A 20333-nucleotide genomic window follows, 5' to 3' on the forward strand; every position below is an offset into this window, starting at 1 on the left:
GGGCAGCTGGAGGGTGCACGGGGCTGCTGCGAGGTGGCAAAGGCTGGCGTCGAAACTGCACATGCAGTAGACATGCCCTGTGGCCTCTCCCGAGCTGCCCACTCACCTGCCTCTGGGTGTCGGCTGCGCCAGGCCACAGAAGAGGGTGTTGGGAAGGGGGAGAAGCCAAAGGAGTTAAAGGCACAGCCAGGCCAGCTCTCCAGGCCCACCACACCCTCTGCAGAGGCTTTACCCCCACTGGGGCTCTGCCTCCTCCATCTCTTCTGGAAGCCAAGGAGATTTGTCGTGGGCTTCCCAGGCACAGGTACTGCTCACTGACAGCACTTTCCACCTCGGAATGACCTCTGAGTACCTAGTTCTAGGTTTTCTCTTCTTTTCCACACAAGATCCTTACATAACCAGCATAATTCTTTCTGTTGTGCAGAAGGAGAAACTGAGATACACGTACAGACTGAGATCTGGCCACACCTGGGCCAGTTCCTCTCCACCACTCTTTCGTCCCACACCATCTCAGAGGTTTAAGTTTCTTGGCTTTTGGAAAAATGGTAGGTTAAAGAACCTGATCTCAAAGTATCTCCTCATAAGATACTTCCTAATTACCGAGGGTAAAACAGTACCTTTACAGTAAGGAAACTTCGCAGATATAACTTTAACCAATTGAAGTTAACATCACCAATAATGAAATGTATCAACATCACGTGCCCTCCGATATGGTGCCCCAAGAAGGACAGAACATCACTTCACTGGTTTTCCTGCCCAAAAGGCATAATCTCAATCTAATTATGTGAAAACATCAGACAAATGCAGATGTCAGGATATTCCACAGAATATCTTCAACAGGATAATAATCTTCAACAGGATCAAAGTCTGATGAAATTGTTTTGGAACCAGACAGAAGTGGTGGTTGTACAATATTATGAACGTACTAAATGCCACTGAACCACACACTTTAAAATGGTTGCTTTTATGTGATGTGAATTTAACCTCAACTAGAAAGAGGATCAGGTTCATGAAAGACAGAGAAAGACTGAGGAGGAACTAAAGACACAGGACAAATGATGCAATGTGGCATCCTGAAACAGAGAACGATACTAGTGGGACAACTGGAGAACTCTGAATAAAGTATATAGATTAGTTAATGGTATTGTATCAGTAAATTTCCAGGTTTTTATATTTGTGTTATGGTTTTATAAAATGTTTACATTTGGAAAGACTGATTGAAAGGCATATGGGAGCTCTTTGTACTATTTTTACTAATTTTTTTTTTTGGTTAAGTCTGAAATTATTTCTCAGTAAAAAGCTAAGAAAAATCTGAGACACGATTTATGCAATACAGTCTTGAACACGGATTAATAATGAGAAGTTGGAAACAATCAAAATGTCCAATAATGATGGCTAAGTAAATTATTCTATAAAGCACAGCACTATGCAGTTATTGAAAGTGGCATCAACGACAAGGGCCTAATTTTCAAAATATACAAACAGCTCATACAACTCAACAACAAAAAACAAATAACCCAATCCAAAAATTGGCAGAAGGCCTAAATAGACATTCCTCCAAAGAAGACATATAGATGGCTAGTAGGCACATGAAAAGATGCTCATCATCGCTAATTATTAGAAAAATGAAAATAAAAACTGCAGTGAGGTACCACTTCACACTGGTCAGAATGGCCATCATCAAAAAGTCTACAAATAATAAATGCTGGACAGAGTGTGGAGAAAACGGAATCGTCTTAACACTGCTGGTGGGAATGTAAATTGGTATGGAAAACATACCAATGGCTGCTATGGAAAACAGTATGCAGGTTCCTCAAAGAACTAAAAATGGAGTTGCCATATGATCCAGCAATACCACTCCTGGGCATATACCCAGACAAAATTATAATTTGAAAAGATACATGCACCCCTATATTCAAAGAAGCACTATTTACAATAGCCAAGACATGGAAACAACCTAAATGTCCATCGACAGATGAATGGATAAAGAAGATGTGGTGGGGAGATACACACACACACACACACACACACACACAATGGAATACTACTCAGCCATATAAAAGGATGAAATAATGCCATTTGCAGCTACATGGATGGACCTAGACAAATACCATATAGTATCATTTAAATGTGGAGACTAAACTATAACACAAATGAACATATCTAAGAAACAGAAACAGACTCACAGAAACGGAGAACAGACTTGTGGTTGACAAGCGGGAGGGGAGGTGGGAGAGGGAAGGATTGGGAGTTTGGGATTAGTAGATGCAAACTATTATATATAGAATGGATAAACAACAAAGTCCTATTGTATAGCACAGAGAACTATATTCAATATCCTGTGATAAACCACAATGGAAAAGAATGTGAAAAAGAATGTATATATACATGTATAACTGAATCACTTTGCTGAACAGCATAAATTAACACATCATTGTAAGTCAACTATACTTCAATAAAATTAAAAAAAAAAGTGGCATCAATACAGTTTTACATACACTGGAAAGTCCTGTCCACGTGGTGACAAGGGAAGAAAGCAAAGTTGCATCTGACATCATTGTGGAACCTGGGGTTTGGGATTTTATTTTTTTTAAATTAATTAATTAAACAGCTGAGTTGGGTCTTTGTTGCTGCGCACGGGCTTTCTCTAGTTGCAGCAAGTGGGGGCTACTCTTCATTGCAGTGTGTGGGCTTCTCATTGCAGTGGCTTCTCTTGTTGTGAAGCACGGGCTCTAGGCGCCTGGGCTTCAGTAGGTGCAGCACGTGGGCTCAGCAGTTGCGGCACATAGGCTCTAGAGCGCAGGCTCAGTAGTTATGGTGCAGGGGCTTAGTTGCTCCACGGCATGTGGGATCTTCCCAGACCAGGGCTCGAACCTGTGTCCCTTGCATTGGCAGGCAGGTTCTTAACCATTGCACCACCAGGGAAGTCCTGGGGATGGGATTTTAGATTTGATTTATTTCTGTAGACTTGCCACATGTTCCAAGTTTTCACCAAGAAGCAGATGTGACTTTTATAATAACAGAAAAGCTGTTTCAGAAAATGGACCTTATTGACACAACTCTTGAGGGAAACTCACGTGGGTCTGGGGCACAGGATGCTGTGCTATTCACGGTCCGGCCCCTCACCAGGCCTCCCTCCTTAGCGGGAGCGGCAATGGCCAGCTGAGTGACTTGCTTTGGGGATTCTGGGTTCCTTTCCTGGGTGATCGTTTGCAGCCTGTTGAGAGAGGCGTTCTAACCATGACTGCAGGGGTGCTGGGATGCGGCCACTTGGCAGACCAGGCTGCAGAGGGGACACCCAGAAATGACAGACTGGCTGGGTCTGCACTGACTGAGCTCACTCAAAGCCGTGACTGTGGGTCCTTACAACCACCCTGAGAGGAGGCGGGTGTTAGTACTAACGCTCATTATAGGGGAAGACAGGGGTTCTGAGAGGCTGTGACAGCGGCCGAAGCTCATCCTGCTGGTTGTGCCTCAGAACCAGGAAAAGAACTGGTGTGTTCTCTCTGCCCAATGCGTTTTCAATCCTACTGCAAATCCTCACTCAAAGGCAGAGAAAAGCTGCAGAGGGAAATGAAGCAAAAGAGCCCACAGGACAACACAGATGGAAAGATATATCATGTTCTTATATTGGAAGAATTAATATTGTTAAAATGACCACACTACCCCAGACAATCTACAGATTCAACGGAATCCCTATCAAATCCCTGTCTCCTAGAGCAAAGGAAATAAAAGCAAAAATAAACAAGTGAGACCTAATTAACCTTAAACGCTTTTGCATGCCAAAGGAAACCATCGACAAAACAAAGACGATCTACAGAATGGGAGAAAATATTTGCAAATTATATGACCGATGAAGGGTTAATATTCAAAATATATAAACAGCTCATACAACTCAATAGCAACAAACAAACAAGCTGCTTAAAAAATGGGCAGAAGACCTGAATAAGCAGATCTCCAAAGAGGACATGCAGATGACCAACAGGCACGTGAAAAGATGCTCAACATCACTAATCATCAGAGAAATGCAAATCAAAACTACAATATCACCTGTAAGACTGGCTATCATTGAAAACAATACAAATAACAAATGTTAACAAGGATGTGGAGAAAAGGGAACACTTGTGCACTGTTGGTGGGAATGTAAATTGGTGAAACCACTGTGGAAAACAGTATGGAGGTTTCTCAAAAAACTAAAAATATAACTACCATATGACCCAGCAATTCCACTCCTCGATATATATCTGAAAGAAACAAAAACATCGATTCAAAAAGTTACCGCAGGGCTTCCCTGGTGGCGCAGTGGTTGAGAGTCCGCCTGCCGATGCAGGGGACACGGGTTCGTGCCCCGGTCCAGGAAGATCCCACATGCCGCAGAGCGGCTGGGCCCGTGAGCCATGGCCGCTGAGCCTGCGTGTCCGGAGCCTGTGCTCCTCAACGGGAGAGGCCACAACAGTGAGAGGCCCGTGTACCGCAAAAAAAAAAAAAAAAAAAAAAGTTACCGCAATGTTCAAAGCAGTGCTATTTACAATAGCCAAGACATAGAAGCAACCTAAATGTACGTCAACAGGTGAATGGATAAAGAAGATGTGGTATATATACACAATGGAATATTACTCAGCCATAAAAAAGAACTTTTGCCATTTGCAACAACATGGATGGGTATTATGCTAAGTGAAATAAGTCAGAGAAAGACAAATACTGTATGATATCACCTCTATGTGGAATCTAAAAAATACAAAAAAACAGTAAATATAACAAAAAAGAAGCAGACTCACAGATATAGAGAACAAATTAGTGGTTACCAGTGGGGAGAGGGAAAAGATGAGGGGCGATATAGGAGTAAGTTATTAAAGGTACAAACTGTTCTGTATAAAATAAGCTACAAGGATATATTGTACAACACAGGGAATATAGCCAATATTTTATAATAATTATAAATAGAGTATAACCTTTAAAATTTTTCAATCATATATTGTAACATATAATATTGTACATCAACCATACTTCAATAAAAAATTTTTTTTAATTAAAAAAAAAAGAGAGCCCACAGGATGATGATTTTCCCCTGTGGTGGCGTGTTCCCAGAAGAGCACTCTTGGTCTCTACTCAACCTCCTCAGCAAGCTCGTAAAAATGTTCCAGATGGAGCCTGGCCTGCCCACCAGATGAACCTCCTCAGCAGTTAAGTAAACATCCAGGAGTGTCAGCTCTGGGTTTGAAGAGGAGAAAATATTCCAAACGAATCTGATGCATAAGAAAGGCTGAGGGTCTGGACCCTCAGGTTCAGGAGGAGCCAGTGGGGTTTCTTTTTCCTGGTAGGACGCAATTTTGAGTTCTGTGTGGATATAAAGGCATCCTGAAGGCAGAGTTTCAAGCTGGAGGTTTGCGGAGGCAGCAGTGATACCCACTTTAGGCTCATGCAGACAAGAATGGTTGATCCCTGGTAAGGGGGCAACAGCCTAAACCAGCACCTCTTGCAGGGAGTGTGTGACTTGGGCCTTTTGGGCCTGGTCTCCCTGGGTGACACATGAGCTGTGATCTATAAACAAACTCACGAATGCCCCAGAATGAATGTACCAGGACTACGGCTCCCTAGTAGGTAGAGACCCAGGCACATGCTCTGTAAGGACTCAGCTAAGGCCCACGGAGCAAGAGCAGGAGGTCCCCCTGCTCCCTACATCTCAGACATAGAAAGTCGGAGGTGCTGCAGCTTATGCAAATGTGTCCTCCTCAGAGATGGCCAGACAACCCTCTCATCAGTGGTTTCACATCTTTTTAGTGCAGCCCACAATAGGAAATACACTTCTGTTGCATATGAGCGCGCGCGCGCACACCCGCCCCACTCCCCCTGGAAGTTTCATGAAACAATATGTATTTCACAAGGTGTAATGCATTATTTTTTATTTCTTTAAAAAAATTCTGTTGCAAACCAATACACTGATCTCACACATCATGAACAGTTGTGTACATGGTCTGAAAGTACAGCTTCAACAGCGCTAACATTCCCTAAAGCCATACAATGTGCCAGACACCATCCTAACATTTACATTCATTTCTCTCTTTGAATCCTCACAGCAATTCTGTGATTTAGATTATCTCCCTGATTTTACAGACGAGAAAATTGAGGCTTAAGTAAATTACTGCCTAAGGTCACACAGGAAGGAAGTAGCTGAGCAGGGATTTGAACCAAAGACCAAGGCCAGGGCCCAAGGCCCCATCACCCCATGACCTCAGCTGCAGAAATTCAGGGCATCCTTTATGTCCATGTCAGAGCACGTTGTCTTCCCCCCGAAGGTTTTTGCAAACACTATTCTGCAACGCTTTTCATAATTCCTTGGATCGGCGTCATCAGCTCCCGTGTGTGCAGATGAGGGGTCCCTGGGACTCACTCAGTTTTGCTAGCGTAATCACGAGGCTCAAGTCATTAACGGTTTTTTCTTGAGAAAGCGGGGTGGGGGAATGAAGTCTTTGGTTTGGGAGAGTAGACTCGTCAGTGGCTTGTTTTTGTTTCACTGTGAATCCTTTGTCCTTTGTTAGGTGATTCTCAGGCAGATATGTATTTAAAAGATACGAGAAAAAGCCACATGGCTGTTGAGGTCCACAGATGGAAACCAAAGGCCAGGACATTCACGTGCGTGGCTGCGCCAGGCTCTAATCACTCACTGGCCACCGCTCCCACTGGGAGGACCCTGGCTTCACTCTGTCTCATCTCCTTTTGGGATGGTTCTTCACCCAAAGGGCCCCTTGGTCCAGAAACCAGTTGGCCAGATAAGACGTGGAGAAAGATTGCTGGACAGACTAACAGTTTGGCTCTCCTTCTAACAAATACTTTCCTTGTTTTCTCAGCATTCATTGGCTGGGGAGGCCGCTGGTTATGAGGGAAGAGGGGCTCACAGTGGGCACAGCCCACCCAGCACCACACTGAGCCCCGCAGCACACAGGATCGCTTAATCAGCAGGCCTTTGGGCAACCCCTGCAAGCCCCAAGTGGATCCTCAGACTTGAACATGTGTCACCATCAACGGGGAGGGCTGTGAAAATCCAGATCGCTGCTGCCCCACCCCCTCAGAGTTTCTGATTCAGCAGGTCTGGAATGGAGCCTGAGAATCTGCATCTCTGAGAAGTCCCCAGGTGACGAGGATGTTGCTGGTCTGTGGACCACACTTTGAGGTGCACTGCCTCAGTACATCCTCAGCAAGAAGATTCGCAAGAGGGAATCCAGTAAAATCTTCTTCTCTTCACGTATCTTTGACAACTAAGGTCCCCTTTAAGGTTGGAACCCCTCACTTCTACTGGCTGGCTCACCCTGGAGGCTTATGCACTACAAGTTTTCAAGTGAGAAAAATGTAAAACCCATTGGCCTAGTTGGGAGAGCCCAGCCCAGCCTCTCAAAGTCTGGGGTTTCTGTGTGATGCCAACCTCACGTTAAGTGTTTAATAAACACTGTTTAACCTACCTCATCAGGAAGGTGGATTATTTATTTATCTATCTATTTATTTATTTATGGCTGTGGTGGGTCTTCATTTCTTTGTGAGGGCTTTCTCTAGTTGCGGCGAGCGGGGGCCACTCTTCATCGCGGTGTGTGGGCCTCTCACTGTCGCGGCCTCTCTTGTGGAGCACAGGCTCCAGATGCGCAGGCTCAGTAGTTGTGGCTCATGGGCCTAGTTGCTCTGCGGCATGTGGGATCTTCCCAGACCAGGGCTCGAACCCGTGTCCCCTGCATTGGCAGTCAGATTCTCAACCACTGCGCCAGGGAAGCCCCCAGGAAGTTGGATTTTAAAAGCTGGTAACTCAACATGTCTCACCTTGGGTTCTTCCAAGGAAAAAGTATTACAAAGATGAGATGGTATGATTAAAAGAAGACGTAGCACATACATTTCTACCCGAATCCACTTTGTGCATGACGTCACCAAGCCCATGCAAATATGCATAGATTTGTTTGCTCCTAAGCCTTTTGCATGGTCAGTCTGGTTGCTACGAACACAAACAGGAAGTTGACAGGCAGGAAGGAGTCACCTAATCCAACTGGCCAAGTCCTTCCTCTTTATTTTTCCTTTCCACTCCTCAGAGCCCACATTCTGGAAGACTGTGGCTACTACTGTCTCATTTTCCCATGCACACACCATTCAGTGCTGTCAGGATTCCTGTGCTGAAGCAAAAGGCTAGGGCTGCCTTTGTGTAGAGGTGTCCTCCTTCATCAGACGTCTGGGAATACTGAGGAGGGCTCAGGGATGCCTGTTTCTTCCTGTCACTATGCTGCAGAGGACAGCCACATTCCTTAGCCATTGTGCTCCTGGCAAAACGTTCTCCATCTCAACAAGATGAAACAGGAAGAACACAGAGAATTTTGAGCTATTCCTATGTTCTGAGTATAGCATTTCACTCTGGCTTGAGAACTGGGGAAAATTCGTTCTTTCAGCCAAAGGGCTCATAAAAACCCAGACAGAATCATACAGGATGTCAGAAGGAGACTCTCCCTCTGGGAAAGATATACATGGTATGCTTAGGTATAAATGATGAGTTTCTATTTTTAGGATTTGAAAAAAATTCAATACATCTTCAGCACTATCTACTGTATTCCTTAGAAATTCCATGGGAGGAAGAACCAACTTGGGTCACTTAAAAAAATGCCCTTGAAGATGGGGTATTTTGAGGCATCCGAATACTTAAAAATATTCCCTGAGTCCTACTCTCTCTTCTGAAAGCACATGGGAAACAAATGCTATAAAGTAGATTTAAAAGCAGCATTAAAAAAAAAAGCCCAGATCACAGCCTTGACCATGGCGTAAATAGCACAGCAGAGGCAGGTCGAAGTTAATTGACTTAGGAAAGGTCACAGGGTTCCTTGGTTAAACATCCGAGGCATGGTGAAGAGCTCCTCAAAGCGATGTCCCAGGGCGTGTGTGGAAGCTTCCAGTGATTTCCTCTGGCTTGACTTTGCCTTCTGCTGGGTGGGCAGAAGAAAATGGGTCTCTCTCCCAGGCCCAACCCTAGAAGCAAACTCCACAGACCTGATGAGTTTTTCTGTAGCAACTGGGAGCCCAAAAGCATAAGAGAAGGGACGCAGGCAGCAGAAAGAGCCAGAGGAGAGAGGCCCGGTGGGGGCACCTTGTCCAAGACGGGGCTGTAAACGTCCTTTAGCGGCAACACAATAGAAACCTCATTCAAGAGAGGAAGCATGCATACATGTCCTTTAAAAGCAATGAAAGAAATGCCCAAACACAGCACACTCACGTTGACTGGACAATCGGCTCTCCCTGAGGGGTAACACTGTGAGAGACGGGAGCTCAGCCAGAACAGGTTTTGGAAAACTTTTATTGCGTTTTGTTTCCATGTGGAAGCACTGACAGAATTGAAAAGAGGCAGCATGTTCCACTTACTTTTCTGAAAGATCACATAGCTAGATGAAGTCTCTCCTCACCCAGGGCTGATTTAATAAACCTCACCCCAAACCCACCCCAAGCAAAAGATAAAAAAAGGTTTGTGGTGATCGCTTAAAAAAACAAATCCATGTTGAGATGGTATTCGGATTTGCGACCTCTGCATTTGATGCGTACTCCCTGTCCCCTCACCTCCCACCACTGTCTTCAGGCCCTTCCTCCTTCAAATGAGACTCAACACACAAGTATGCAAATGAAAAAGCTAGTCAGTTTCAGCGCCACAGGCTTAGGTGTGTCTGCCGATTCCAGTGGATGGATGGCCATCTCTCAACTTTAAAATGTTTGCCTGTAATGTTGCCCTTGCATCACGGTCAGCCCACGCAGGATAATGGTCTCCCAGGTTAAAATACAGACAAGACATGGGTATGTGCACATTTATGGGTCTAAAATGTCAGAAAGTAAACCCACTGCAGGGATTTACAAAATGAGGAAGAAGGGGTTGACGGTGGAGCTGAGGCTGTTTCACTTGGCAGTAACACTGCTTAACCGACACCTCGCTAGGAGAGGGAGGGAGGTGGGGAGGTCAGAGAAGAAGCAAACGTTAATGAGGGAAATGTAGCTCGCCTGAAGCTGGGTCATTTTCTTCTTCCTTTGATTGTATAAGGCATTTTGAACTGGAAAAACTTCTTCACATTCTTCCAAATAATCAGAGTTGGAATATAACTGGTGATTCAGAATACAAATAAGACCCCTTTCATCTCCATCCCCCACCCCACAAGTCATTCTACACACCCAGAGCCCCTAACATACAAGGCAGGAAATTGATTTTGTGAATTAGGAGGCGAATCGTGTTCACATGGGGGATGAGGCCACTGTGTCAAGGACCCTTTTAAGGTCTCCATCCCTGATCCTGGCCCTCTCAGGTCACAAGGAGTAAGCATCCATCTTCGGTGAGGTTTTAACTCCCATTTGGGTGCTCGCCACTGCCTCCTGGGCAGTGGGAGGTCATGGGCCCTCCTGGCTCTCCTATGCGTCCCAAACAGGTGTCCGGGCCGGTCCATCCACGCACAAGTGTCACGACTCAGTTAGTACAAGGGGGCATGGCCTGGAGACAGCGCCCTCCACATTAGTCATGCCAGACAGACAGCAGAGAGGAAACCAGAGATCAGAGAAGTGATTTTAAAAAGGAAAAAAGAAAAGCAGCTTCGGTCACCAAAAAAATAGAAAGGATGATCTTTTAAAAATAAAACATGGGGACATTTTTTTTTTCTCTGCAATGTTCAGCCATTTTACTTGAGACATTAAAAAAAATGTTTTAGAGTAGTTGTTTTGCTTTTTCGGTTTAAACGTTCATGAGAACGGATTGGATGGTAGTGCTGGGATGTGGTTTGTGTCTGAGTGGCAATGCTGGTCAGGGGTCCTTCAGACCACATACTGGTACGGGTCTGCCTTCCCTTGGTCTGGCGTGGCAAAGGGGCTGGCCCAGCCTAGAGAAAAGGGGTGGCCAAAAACGGCTTTCATGTTCATCCATTTTGTTTTTTTAGCCCATCTTCTCTCTTCCTTTTTCAATTGTTCTATTCCCTGAAAACAAGAACAATCATACTTTCAGTCAAGCACTTTACTGCTGTGGTTTTGGGGGAGAGATATCCATTAGCTTGAGGTGAATGGAGTAAATGCTTCCTTTTTAAAGCCATGAAGCTCATCTACATAGTACATTTTTCTTCTCTTTCTCTCATAAAAAGTGCTAAAGATGGGGGGTGGGCATATAGGCACACATGTATAAGTCCCTCCAGGAAGGAAGGGACAAACGAGCAAAGTCAGCAGGCCCCTAAGCCACTGTTCCTAGTTGTGCAATCCAGTGTTTTGTTAATTGAGTCCTTGCTGGGTCTGCAGAGGCGCTTCAGGCCTGGTTCTGAGCTGTGTGTGTGGGAGCACTGTGAAGGCTGGGGCGCAGGAAGCCTCAGCTGGCGGGGAGCTTGAGATCATGATAGCCAAGGACGGCCATTAATTTGGGAACGGTTCATGGTAAGTCTGAAGCTACTATGACCACTTTGCAGACAAAAAAAAGAACCAAGTCAAAGGACCAGCTCTGGTGCTGTTAGGCCCCCCAGCCTGAGAGGCCAAGGAGCGCCCTGCTTAGCGGGACTGGCGAGGCACAGTGGAGGAGGTGGAACAGGAGGGAGAGGTCACCACAGAGGAGGAAGGAGAGGGATTAGTATAGGTTAGAAGGGCCGCACGGACAGACCGCTCAGCCTCAGCCTCAGCCCCAGCCCCGGCAAAGGCCTTCCTGTACTCCTTTGGGGAGAAGTGTGACCCAAGGCCACCTCAGCAGTTGTCACAGAGCCTGCACGACCCCCTGGCCAAGTCTCGCAAGAAAAATGTGGCCTGGGGGAGCAGGCTGATCCCTCCCTTTTCCCTTCTCCTGAAGGAGCTGGTCAGCGGGTGGGGCCGGAGGACAGGGGAGAAGCAGCCTGGCAGGAGTCTGGCCAGGGGCCTGTCTGCTGTGGTCTCTGTGAAGTAGAGGCGCAGGGGCGGGGCCTGAGGGGACAGGCCAGTCTGAGTCTGGGCAGTGGGAGGTCATGGGCCCTCCTGGCTCTCCTATGCATCCCAAACAGGTGTCCGGGTCGGACACCTAGGTTCCCAGCCTAGGGCCCTGGGACAATAGAGGCCAAGGGCAAGATGCCCTTTCCCATGAGCTGCAGGCCCTTGGCTTCTTTCTCCTTTCCTTTCAATGTGACTCCCTTTAGGAATACCCTTGAGGGGGAAGAACAACTAGGACCAGGGCCATGAGGCTTTTCCTTCTAGCTCCCCCAGACCATGGCTTGTGTGGCCTGGGGGGTGTCCCAACAGCGGGTAGGGCCAGATAGTCATCTCTGGGTTCCCTGCAGGTCTTATGCAGAGAAGTTTGTCACATTTACTGCATGGATACACAGCTGGATCTACACCATTGGCTACTATTTTTACAGACACTCTTTTATAATGATATGAATGCTTATAAAAGAAAAAAGGTGCTGAGAGGCACCCAACCTTCTAAACCATGGGGAATTGCCGCAGATCCAAATGGTGGTGCCTTGGCAGCCGGCAGCATCATCCTTCTCCACATGCTGAATTTCCACACCCACAGGAATGGGGCCTCAGCAGCAGCAGCAACAACTGAGTCTTCCTACGAGCCTCCATCTAAGGCTGACTACCCAATCGGCCGAAGTTCCCCCAAAGAACCCTAGACGATTGTTGAGAGCTGCTACCTGAAGGGGACTTTGGGAAGCCAGGAGGAACTCATGACCTCACCCCAGAGCTAAGGGCTGCCCCTTCCTCCTGGGGCCCCTTACCCAGACCCCAAACCCAAACAGGGAAGAAATGCCCACATCACAGCCACGGACTGACCACCTGGAGGCTTTTGGACACCTTAGGAAGGTTGAGAGGTAGTGGCACCAGGGGTATGGGCTCCAGCTTGGCTGAGCCAGCAGCTTCAAAGCTCCCAGAGAAGGAGCTGTGAGCAGGGCGGAAGGTGGGGGCAGGTAGAAGGCAGCAGATGAGGACCAGAGCCGGGTCTTGCTGCCCACTGCTCTGGGGGCTCAAGCTGAGCTGTCTCCTGACTCCATCCTCAGGACCTGTTCGTGAAGGCACCTTCTCTGGGAAGCCGACCCTGTCTGTGCCACCTGGGTCAGGGTGGCCTTTGTCCACCACCTGTCTCCAAGCCTGTGGCCACTGGATGGGAAGGGCATCCCAGTGCCTAGCAGAATGCCCGACCCAGAGCCGTGTATAAGACAGAACCATCACGGGAAGGTGGAAGGGCTTGTAACAAAAGGGAACCCTTTGCCAAGGCTGCGGGGCCCCATTCCTGGTGTGATGTGAATGCCAGTCCCAAGTGGGGAGGAAGAAGATCCCGAGTCACTGCAAATGGAGGAATGTGCCCTGCACACCCAGGGCCTGGCCGCTGGGCTCCCAGGTCTGGCCTGCAAGCAGCCCTCCCCCCACCCCAGCTGTGGAGGTAGATGGTGAGCAGGCTGCCCACTTGCTTACCGTCTCATCCGTGCAGATGGAGTGTACCTGGGTCCCAAACATGACTGATGTGAAAATGAGGAAGAGCAGCCCCTCGAAGCACAGGAGGATGAGGAGGATCACTGTGGTGGGTGGCGAGAAGGAGCTGCACTCTGAAAGAGAAGGGACACGTGGGGCTCAGGGCTGCCCCTCGCCACCCCCAGGGCTCCTCTCTGGCTTCGAGGCCATGGCAGGGGCCGTCCTCTCCCACACCTGGCCGCACCAGCTCTCCCTCAGGAAAGCCCTCCTCAGCAGGCTGGACCTTGCCGGCTTCCCCTCCCTCACATACACCACTCTCTGCTCTCCGTCCCTCTTCCCGGACAGCACGGGTGTCTGCATCCTGGTGCCAAGCACAGTACCCAGCACAGTCTGGAAGGACCAGAAGGACTCAGAGCTGAGGCACGAAGGCCTGATGACACCACAGGGAGACCCTCCTCTCCTCAGAGAGCAAAATGCAGGTTGCACAGGTGGAGGGGCCTCAGTCCAGGCCTGGTTTGGCCGTGGGTTTTCTGGGCATTCCTGTGCCTCTATCTGCTCACGGGTGAGAGGAAAAGCCAGGTCTGGAGGATCACTCAGTGGCTGTGGGATCTACAGCTCGGCAGGGGGCAGTCTAAGTGCTGGGGCTTGGCCTGACCCAGTAAGCCCCACGGGGAAGGCCCGCTCTCGGGAGCATCTGCGTCCCTGAGACAGTCAGTCCTGAAGCTGGGGAGCTGACAGAAGAGCCACCTGGCCCAGAGCAGACACTTTCACTCCCCTGGCCCCTACTACGACCTCATCCTGACCTGGGTGTGACCCGAGGCAAGTCCTTGTCCCTCTCCAGGCCTCTACACCCTCCACTGTAGAGCAGTGAGGTTTGACCAGATGTGTGGTTTTGTTTTAGGCAGCAGAATCCTTTGTCTGAGTAGAGTCTAAGTCAGAAACCCAGCCCACTGAAAAGCAGAGGTGCTGAGGGAGATGGGGGGGGGGTGGTGAGCAGGCAGAGGACCCCTTCTCTGGCTCTTCACCATCAAGGCAGCTTCTCAGGAGAGCCCTGGACCACCTTGGGAGACAGGGGCCCCACTTGTGGCACTGGTCCAGGCCCCTTGATTGGCACTCACTACCCAAGGACTCCTGCCCTTGCCAACAGCTGCCGGGCCTGTCACACCTGGGCCGTGGCCCATGTTTCTGGCTCTTCCAGTGCTCTGGCCTGTTTTCCTGACAGAAGGGGTCTGATCCTGCAGGGCAGAGCTGGGCTTCACTGGGCTTTGGGAATTCAGGGAGTAAGTGCCCCCTCCAAGCTGCCCTGCTAGCTCCCTCACAGGAATGTCAGGAGAGGAAAAGGACATAAATCTGGAATGAGCTTAGAGACACACCAGCACTGAATGGGTGGCAGGGTAAGAGCATCTTGTCTAAATGCCTTATCTCCCCACATTTTCCTCAGAACTTAACAGCTCCGCATGACTTCCCTTCTTGGTTCCTTGCTGGGCAGGGTGTGGTTAGGGTGGCCCAGCAGCCTGACGGGCTGGCCCTGGGTGGCCACAGCTGGGGCAGGTACCTGCCTGGCTTCTGGGCTGGTCAGGGTGGTGGGCAGGACAAGGCAGACAGGGTGGGCATGGATCCTGTACCAACTCCTGACTATGAACTCTCACTAACATCCTGACCTTCCTCTCTCTAGCTTGGGCTGGAACTGTGGCAGTCACGAAAATGGGGAGACATGGTGTTATGGACTAAATTGTAAACCACCCCCTGAAATTCACATGCCAAAGCCCTAACCCCCAAAGTGATATTATTTGGAACCAGGGCCCCTGGGAGGTAATGAGGGTTGGAAGAGGTCATGAGGGTAGGGCCCTCGTGATAGGATTAGTTCTCTTATGAAAAGAGACACCAGAGAGCTTGCTTTTCTCTCTCTGCCATGTGAGGACACAAGAGGAGAGGGTCGTCTGCAAGCCAGGAAAAGGGTCCTCACCAGGAATGGAATTGGTTGGTACCGTGATCTTGGACTTTCCAGCCTCCCAGACTGTGAGGAATAAATGTTTTAGCCTCCCAGTCTATGGTATCTTGTTATGGCAGCCTGAGGTGACTAATACCCATGGGATTTCTCTTCCCCTAAATGAGGTCAAGCCAGGCAGAGATGGGGGCAGGACCGGGGAGATACACTAAGTCCCCTACATACAAACCTTCAAGTTGCGAACTTTCAAAGATGTGAACATGTGTTTGCATGTCCAATTACGTTAGTTGGATTATGTTAGTTGGGTACCTAGGCTAACGTTGTTGGACTTTACGAACTAATTGGACTTATGAACGCGCTCTCAGAACGGAACTTGTTCGTATATAGCGGACTTACTGTAGAAGGGGGGCAGATGCATACTACAGAGGCAGGGAAAGCCTCAATATGTGGTTGGGAGCTAAAGATACTGTCCTTTTCACAGCCTCACAAGTTCTGGGGGAAATAATAGGAAGAAAAAGCCTAAGAAGTCAGTATGTGCAGGAAGAGCAAAACTCCTAAAAAATGATGAAATGAAGGGGGGGACCAATCAATGGGAAAAGAATGAAAATACGATGTTTCTGCTCAAGATGTGTCTCACAGATGTATGTGTGAAAGATGGAGCCCAGCAGGTGGCCTCTCTTAATTCCTCCAGTATCTGTAGTAGTCTTCCCCTTATCCTTGGTTTTGCTTTCTGCAGTTTCATTTACCTGTAGTCAACCTCAGTGCAAAAATATTAAACGGAAAATTCCAGAAATAAACAATCCATAGGTTTTAAAATACAAACTGTTCTGAGTAGCGCGATGACATCTCACGCCATCTTGCTCTGTCCACCTGGGACGTGAACCATCTCTTTGTCCAGCATATCCATGCTGCATATGCTACCTACTACCTCGGCTACCAAATCAACTACTGTGGTGTCACAGTGCTTGTGTTCAAGTAACCCTTATTCTACTTAATAATGGCCCCAAAATGCAAGAGCAGTGATGCTGGCAATTCAGATATTTTCTTACTGTGCCTAATTTATAAATTAAACTTCATCATAGGTATGTGTGTATAGGAAAAAACATGGTATATATAGGGTTCTGTACTATCTGAGGTTTCAGGCATTCCACTGGGGGTCTTGGAACATATCCCCTGCAGATAAGGTGGGACTACTGTACTAAAAATTGTTTTCTTATAACTTATTTTTATTCTTCTTTAAAAAAATTTAAATTTTATTTTTTCAGCATCTATATTTTTCCCTCAGGATTTATGCAATCTTGTGGTTGGAGTTCCTTCCTCAGCATTTGCACTTTTTTTTTTTTTTTTTTTTTGCGGTACGCAGGCCTCTCACTGTTGTGGCCTCTCCCGTTGCGAAGCACAGGCTCCGGAGGTGCAGGCTCAGCAGCCATGGCTCACGGGCCCAGACCGGGGCACGAACCCGTGTCCCCTGCATCAGCAGGCAGACTCTCAACCACTGCGCCACCAGGGAAGCCCGCATTTGCACATTTAAATGAGATACTTCAAAAGCAGGAAGAATTTGTCTACAATCTTAATGGAAATTGGTGATTAAGCAGTTAAAAAAACAACCATCACACACACACACACACACACACACACACACAAAAGAAAGATTAACGAAAACCGTCCATGTCCTAGCCAGAAAGTTAAAAATGGATTTCTGCAAGGTTGAAATAAAACGACCTTCAATCAAAGCTCCACTTAAAGACATGGAAGCAAAAGCTCTCTCTGCAGGCACAGCTCCACTCCAGGGAATGCACTGCCCTGCTGGGGGCCTGCATTTTCCCTGGGCTCACTCAGGCTAGCGGGTCTATCCAACTCACTACATTACCTGTAGAACTGACTTTAAGGGGCTGCTTTTTTTCATGAAGAGATATTTGGGCCCCTGCTGTTTCTTCCCTGATAGGTCCATGGGCTTGCAGGAGATCTAATAAAATGAGGTTGGCCCCTGGCACCAAGACGGAAACGAAGAGCCCACCCTGCTTGGGTCATGCGCCCCCCTGCAGCAAGGAGGGAAGCCCTGGCACATACTCACTTGTCCAGTCTTCTTCAAAGCAATGCAGGAAGTGGAATCCCACCATGATGAGGGCGTGCAAGGAAATGAGAGCTATGTACATCTGAAACAGGAAAGCAGTGCAGACGCCATTGTTGTGAGAACCTTCTGGCCGTGAAGGCTCCCGGGACGGGGTGCTCAGAACCTCCCATTCAGGAACACTTAGGCTGAGGGCTGAGCAGGAGGGGGACCAGAGAGGCACCTGGTGATTTCTCCACTGGTTCCCCGCCCCCAGCCCTGGGTCTGAGGTGAGCGGCCATTCACTGGGAGCGTGTGGGACAAGAACAGAAACAAGCACGTGTCACCAGGTGTGACCTGGGTTGCCCTGGGGGCTCCAGGCCGGCTGCTGCTCCTCACTTGAAAGGTCAGGGCGCTGACTGCCATTGGCCCCTCCAGCCCTCAGGCTAGACACACTCCGCCTACCTGCAGCTGAGGGAGGGTTGCCGCCTTCTTTAGCTACTTAGGTCGGACACCAGACATAGAGGCCCAGAACACGGCCCTTGCTTATAGCTCATCAACTTGAGTCAATTTTCTAGATGCTCAAGTGAAGGGCACAGGAACGGGCACTTGCTGAACCAAGGAGAGCTCTGGCAGAAAGGCGGGGGTCTACGTGGCCAGGCACTCTTCTGAACAGCAGCAAAGAACACCGTGAGTGCTGACAATTCGAAGGAACAGAGCTCTCCATTGCTTCACAGAGGGTGGGGCAGAATTCGGAAGCTGACTTACAGTAAACAGGACGAAGTACTTCTGGTTGTTCTCGCCAACACAGTTATTGACCCAGGGACAGTGGTGGTCCATCTTCCGAATGCACCGCTTACAAACACTGAAAGAGCCGCAAGGCAGATCTTTAGGGGGGTCCTCAAGGAGGCGGGAGGGTCGAGGGGACTCAAAACCCATGCTCCTGCACCACTCCTGGCAAGTGACCTCTAGGGCGCCACCCAATGTTTTGCTGCATGTGTGTTGCAAGGGACTTGGAAGGCAGGGCCAGGACCTCCAGGGTCACAGTCATTCCAAACAAGGGGGCAGTTATCCACCTCCAAGGCCTCTTATCTTGTTTCACATAAAAACAGGCTGGAACTGACATGGCTGAGAAAGAGACTGCTCTCCTGAGGTAACAGTGGGCTGAAAATGTGGTTTACTGAAAGGACAGAAAGAAGCAGCACTTTCAAAAACTTGACAGGATGAGATGGGATACAGCTGCTCCTAATTTCCCTCCAAAGACCAAAAACCTGACTAGGGAACCTCCCAGGGTGCGGCTGACGAGAGAGAGCGCTAGAAGAGTTCAGAGTGGGGTCACGAGCAGTGCGTCAAATGGCGGCAGGAAGTCCCCCTCTAAGGACCTTGCAGCTCTAAGATAATATCCACTTAGCCCAAAACAGCAGAAAAGTCATTTGAGCTTAAGTGTTGATCAGAAATCCCACTAATTTGCAAATTACTAACTTGTTACTGGGATAATTTTTGGACTGAGACTGTTTGAAGCTTTGTTATTTGATAGCAAATGCCTTCCCCACCCCTTTTTGGACCATACAAGTAAGAATCTGAAACAAGAGCACAAGGCTAATGGGACCTCAAAAGCAACTACTCCCAAAGCTCAAGTTCAGGAAGACCGATTTGCCAATAGATGGGCTCATTAAAAATTGTTTCTTGGGGCTTCCCTGGTGGTGCAGCGGTTCAGAGTCCGCCTGCCGATGCAGGGGACACGGGTTTGTGCCCCGGTCCGGGAAGATCCCACATGCCGCGGAGCGGCTGGGCCCGTGAGCCATGGCCGCTGAGCCTGTGCTCCGCAACGGGAGAGGCCACAACAGTGAGAGGCCCGCGTACCGAAAAAAAAAAAAAAAAAAAAAAATTGTTTCATTCTCAATTCATTAAAATAGCCTCCCTAACATTTATCTTGGGGGCAGTATTTGTTCAAAACAGTTTGAAATACTATAAATACAAGCTTGGAAATAATAGAATTATATATATATTTGACAGTCCCTTAGTTTACACCAGCTTTTCTTTCTAGTAGTTTCCATAACCAACTTTATCTCAGGTTCTTACTAAGGTGGGCTATGGTGGGTGGACCCTGGGGGAAGGGTTGGCTCAGGGGCCTGCTGAAGAGAAGGCTGCCTCATGCTCACACACAGTGCTCGCTGAGCTCTGGCTGACCCACAGACAGGGCAGGGATGGCGCAGAAGGAGCTGTTCTGGGCATGGAGGCGAGCTGTTCCCAGACCGCAGGCCGGGAAGCACAGACCACTCTGAAGGAGGGCTCACCTGCACCTCAAGGGGGAGGTGTGGGCTTTTCTAAGCATGGCATGAGCTCTGGTGGCAAGGCAGAACCCCCCTGCCCCCCACAGGACGTGAGTACCGTTATAAGAGAAAGTGAGAACAGATGCTGGCTCAGACGAGTGGTGGGGTCAGTCTGGTCTCCACCCTTGTTCTTCCCACAGCTTCAAGGGGTCATGATAACACAGGCATGTGGGGAATGGGCACATTTCAGAGATGCTGAACCAGCTCCAGAAATCTCCTTGGGAGCCAGAAAGGCGGGGTAAGAAAAGGATGCATGAAAGGGGCATGGAGGGCAATAAAGAGAAAGCCAGGTACCAGCAACTCCATTACTTGATCAATCAACTCTCTCTCTCTCTCTCTCTCTCTCTCTGTGTATGTTACCGATTTGAATGAATGAATGAAAGAATAGGTAACACTTGTGCCCAGTGTACAATCTTGAAAGTACAGACAAGTAGGCAGTAAAGCTCCCTGCATTCTGGGCCTCAGCCAACACATTCCCACCATGGAACCACCCCCGTAGCCCGTCTTGTATGTCCTTCCTCAGCTCTGGGGTTTCTTAATCCCCTCCCTATCTGGGGAGCTCCTGAGGGTAACCACCTCCCTGCTCTGGACTCTTGAGCAG

General features: G+C 48.5%; 1 protein-coding gene across 7 annotated transcripts in view; it reads right to left on the reverse strand.

Moving 5' to 3' along the window:
* The window catches only part of ZDHHC3 (zDHHC palmitoyltransferase 3), a 59182-nt gene that overhangs the window by 6504 nt on the left and 32345 nt on the right, over positions 1-20333 (reverse strand). For 4 of the 7 annotated variants that reach the window (XM_089919170.1, XM_022573411.3, XM_089919171.1 and 1 more), the window contains 3 exons: positions 18168-18264; positions 17424-17505; positions 13405-13535 (listed from right to left, as the gene is read on the reverse strand). In XM_089919170.1, coding sequence (XP_089775296.1) covers positions 13405-13535; positions 17424-17505; positions 18168-18264 — 310 coding nt within the window. Of the gene's footprint in view, positions 1-5888; positions 10963-13404; positions 13536-17219; positions 17316-17423; positions 17506-18167; positions 18265-20333 lie in introns of those variants that run through there. The other 3 variants (XM_089919173.1, XM_022573412.2, XM_089919174.1) reach the window with 2 other exon arrangements.

The sequence above is a fragment of the Delphinapterus leucas genome, chromosome 10, assembly GCF_059928025.1.
Source record: "Delphinapterus leucas isolate spDelLeu-1000000601 "Yukka" chromosome 10, BTC_Dleu_Yukka2, whole genome shotgun sequence".
NCBI lineage: Eukaryota > Metazoa > Chordata > Mammalia > Artiodactyla > Monodontidae > Delphinapterus > Delphinapterus leucas.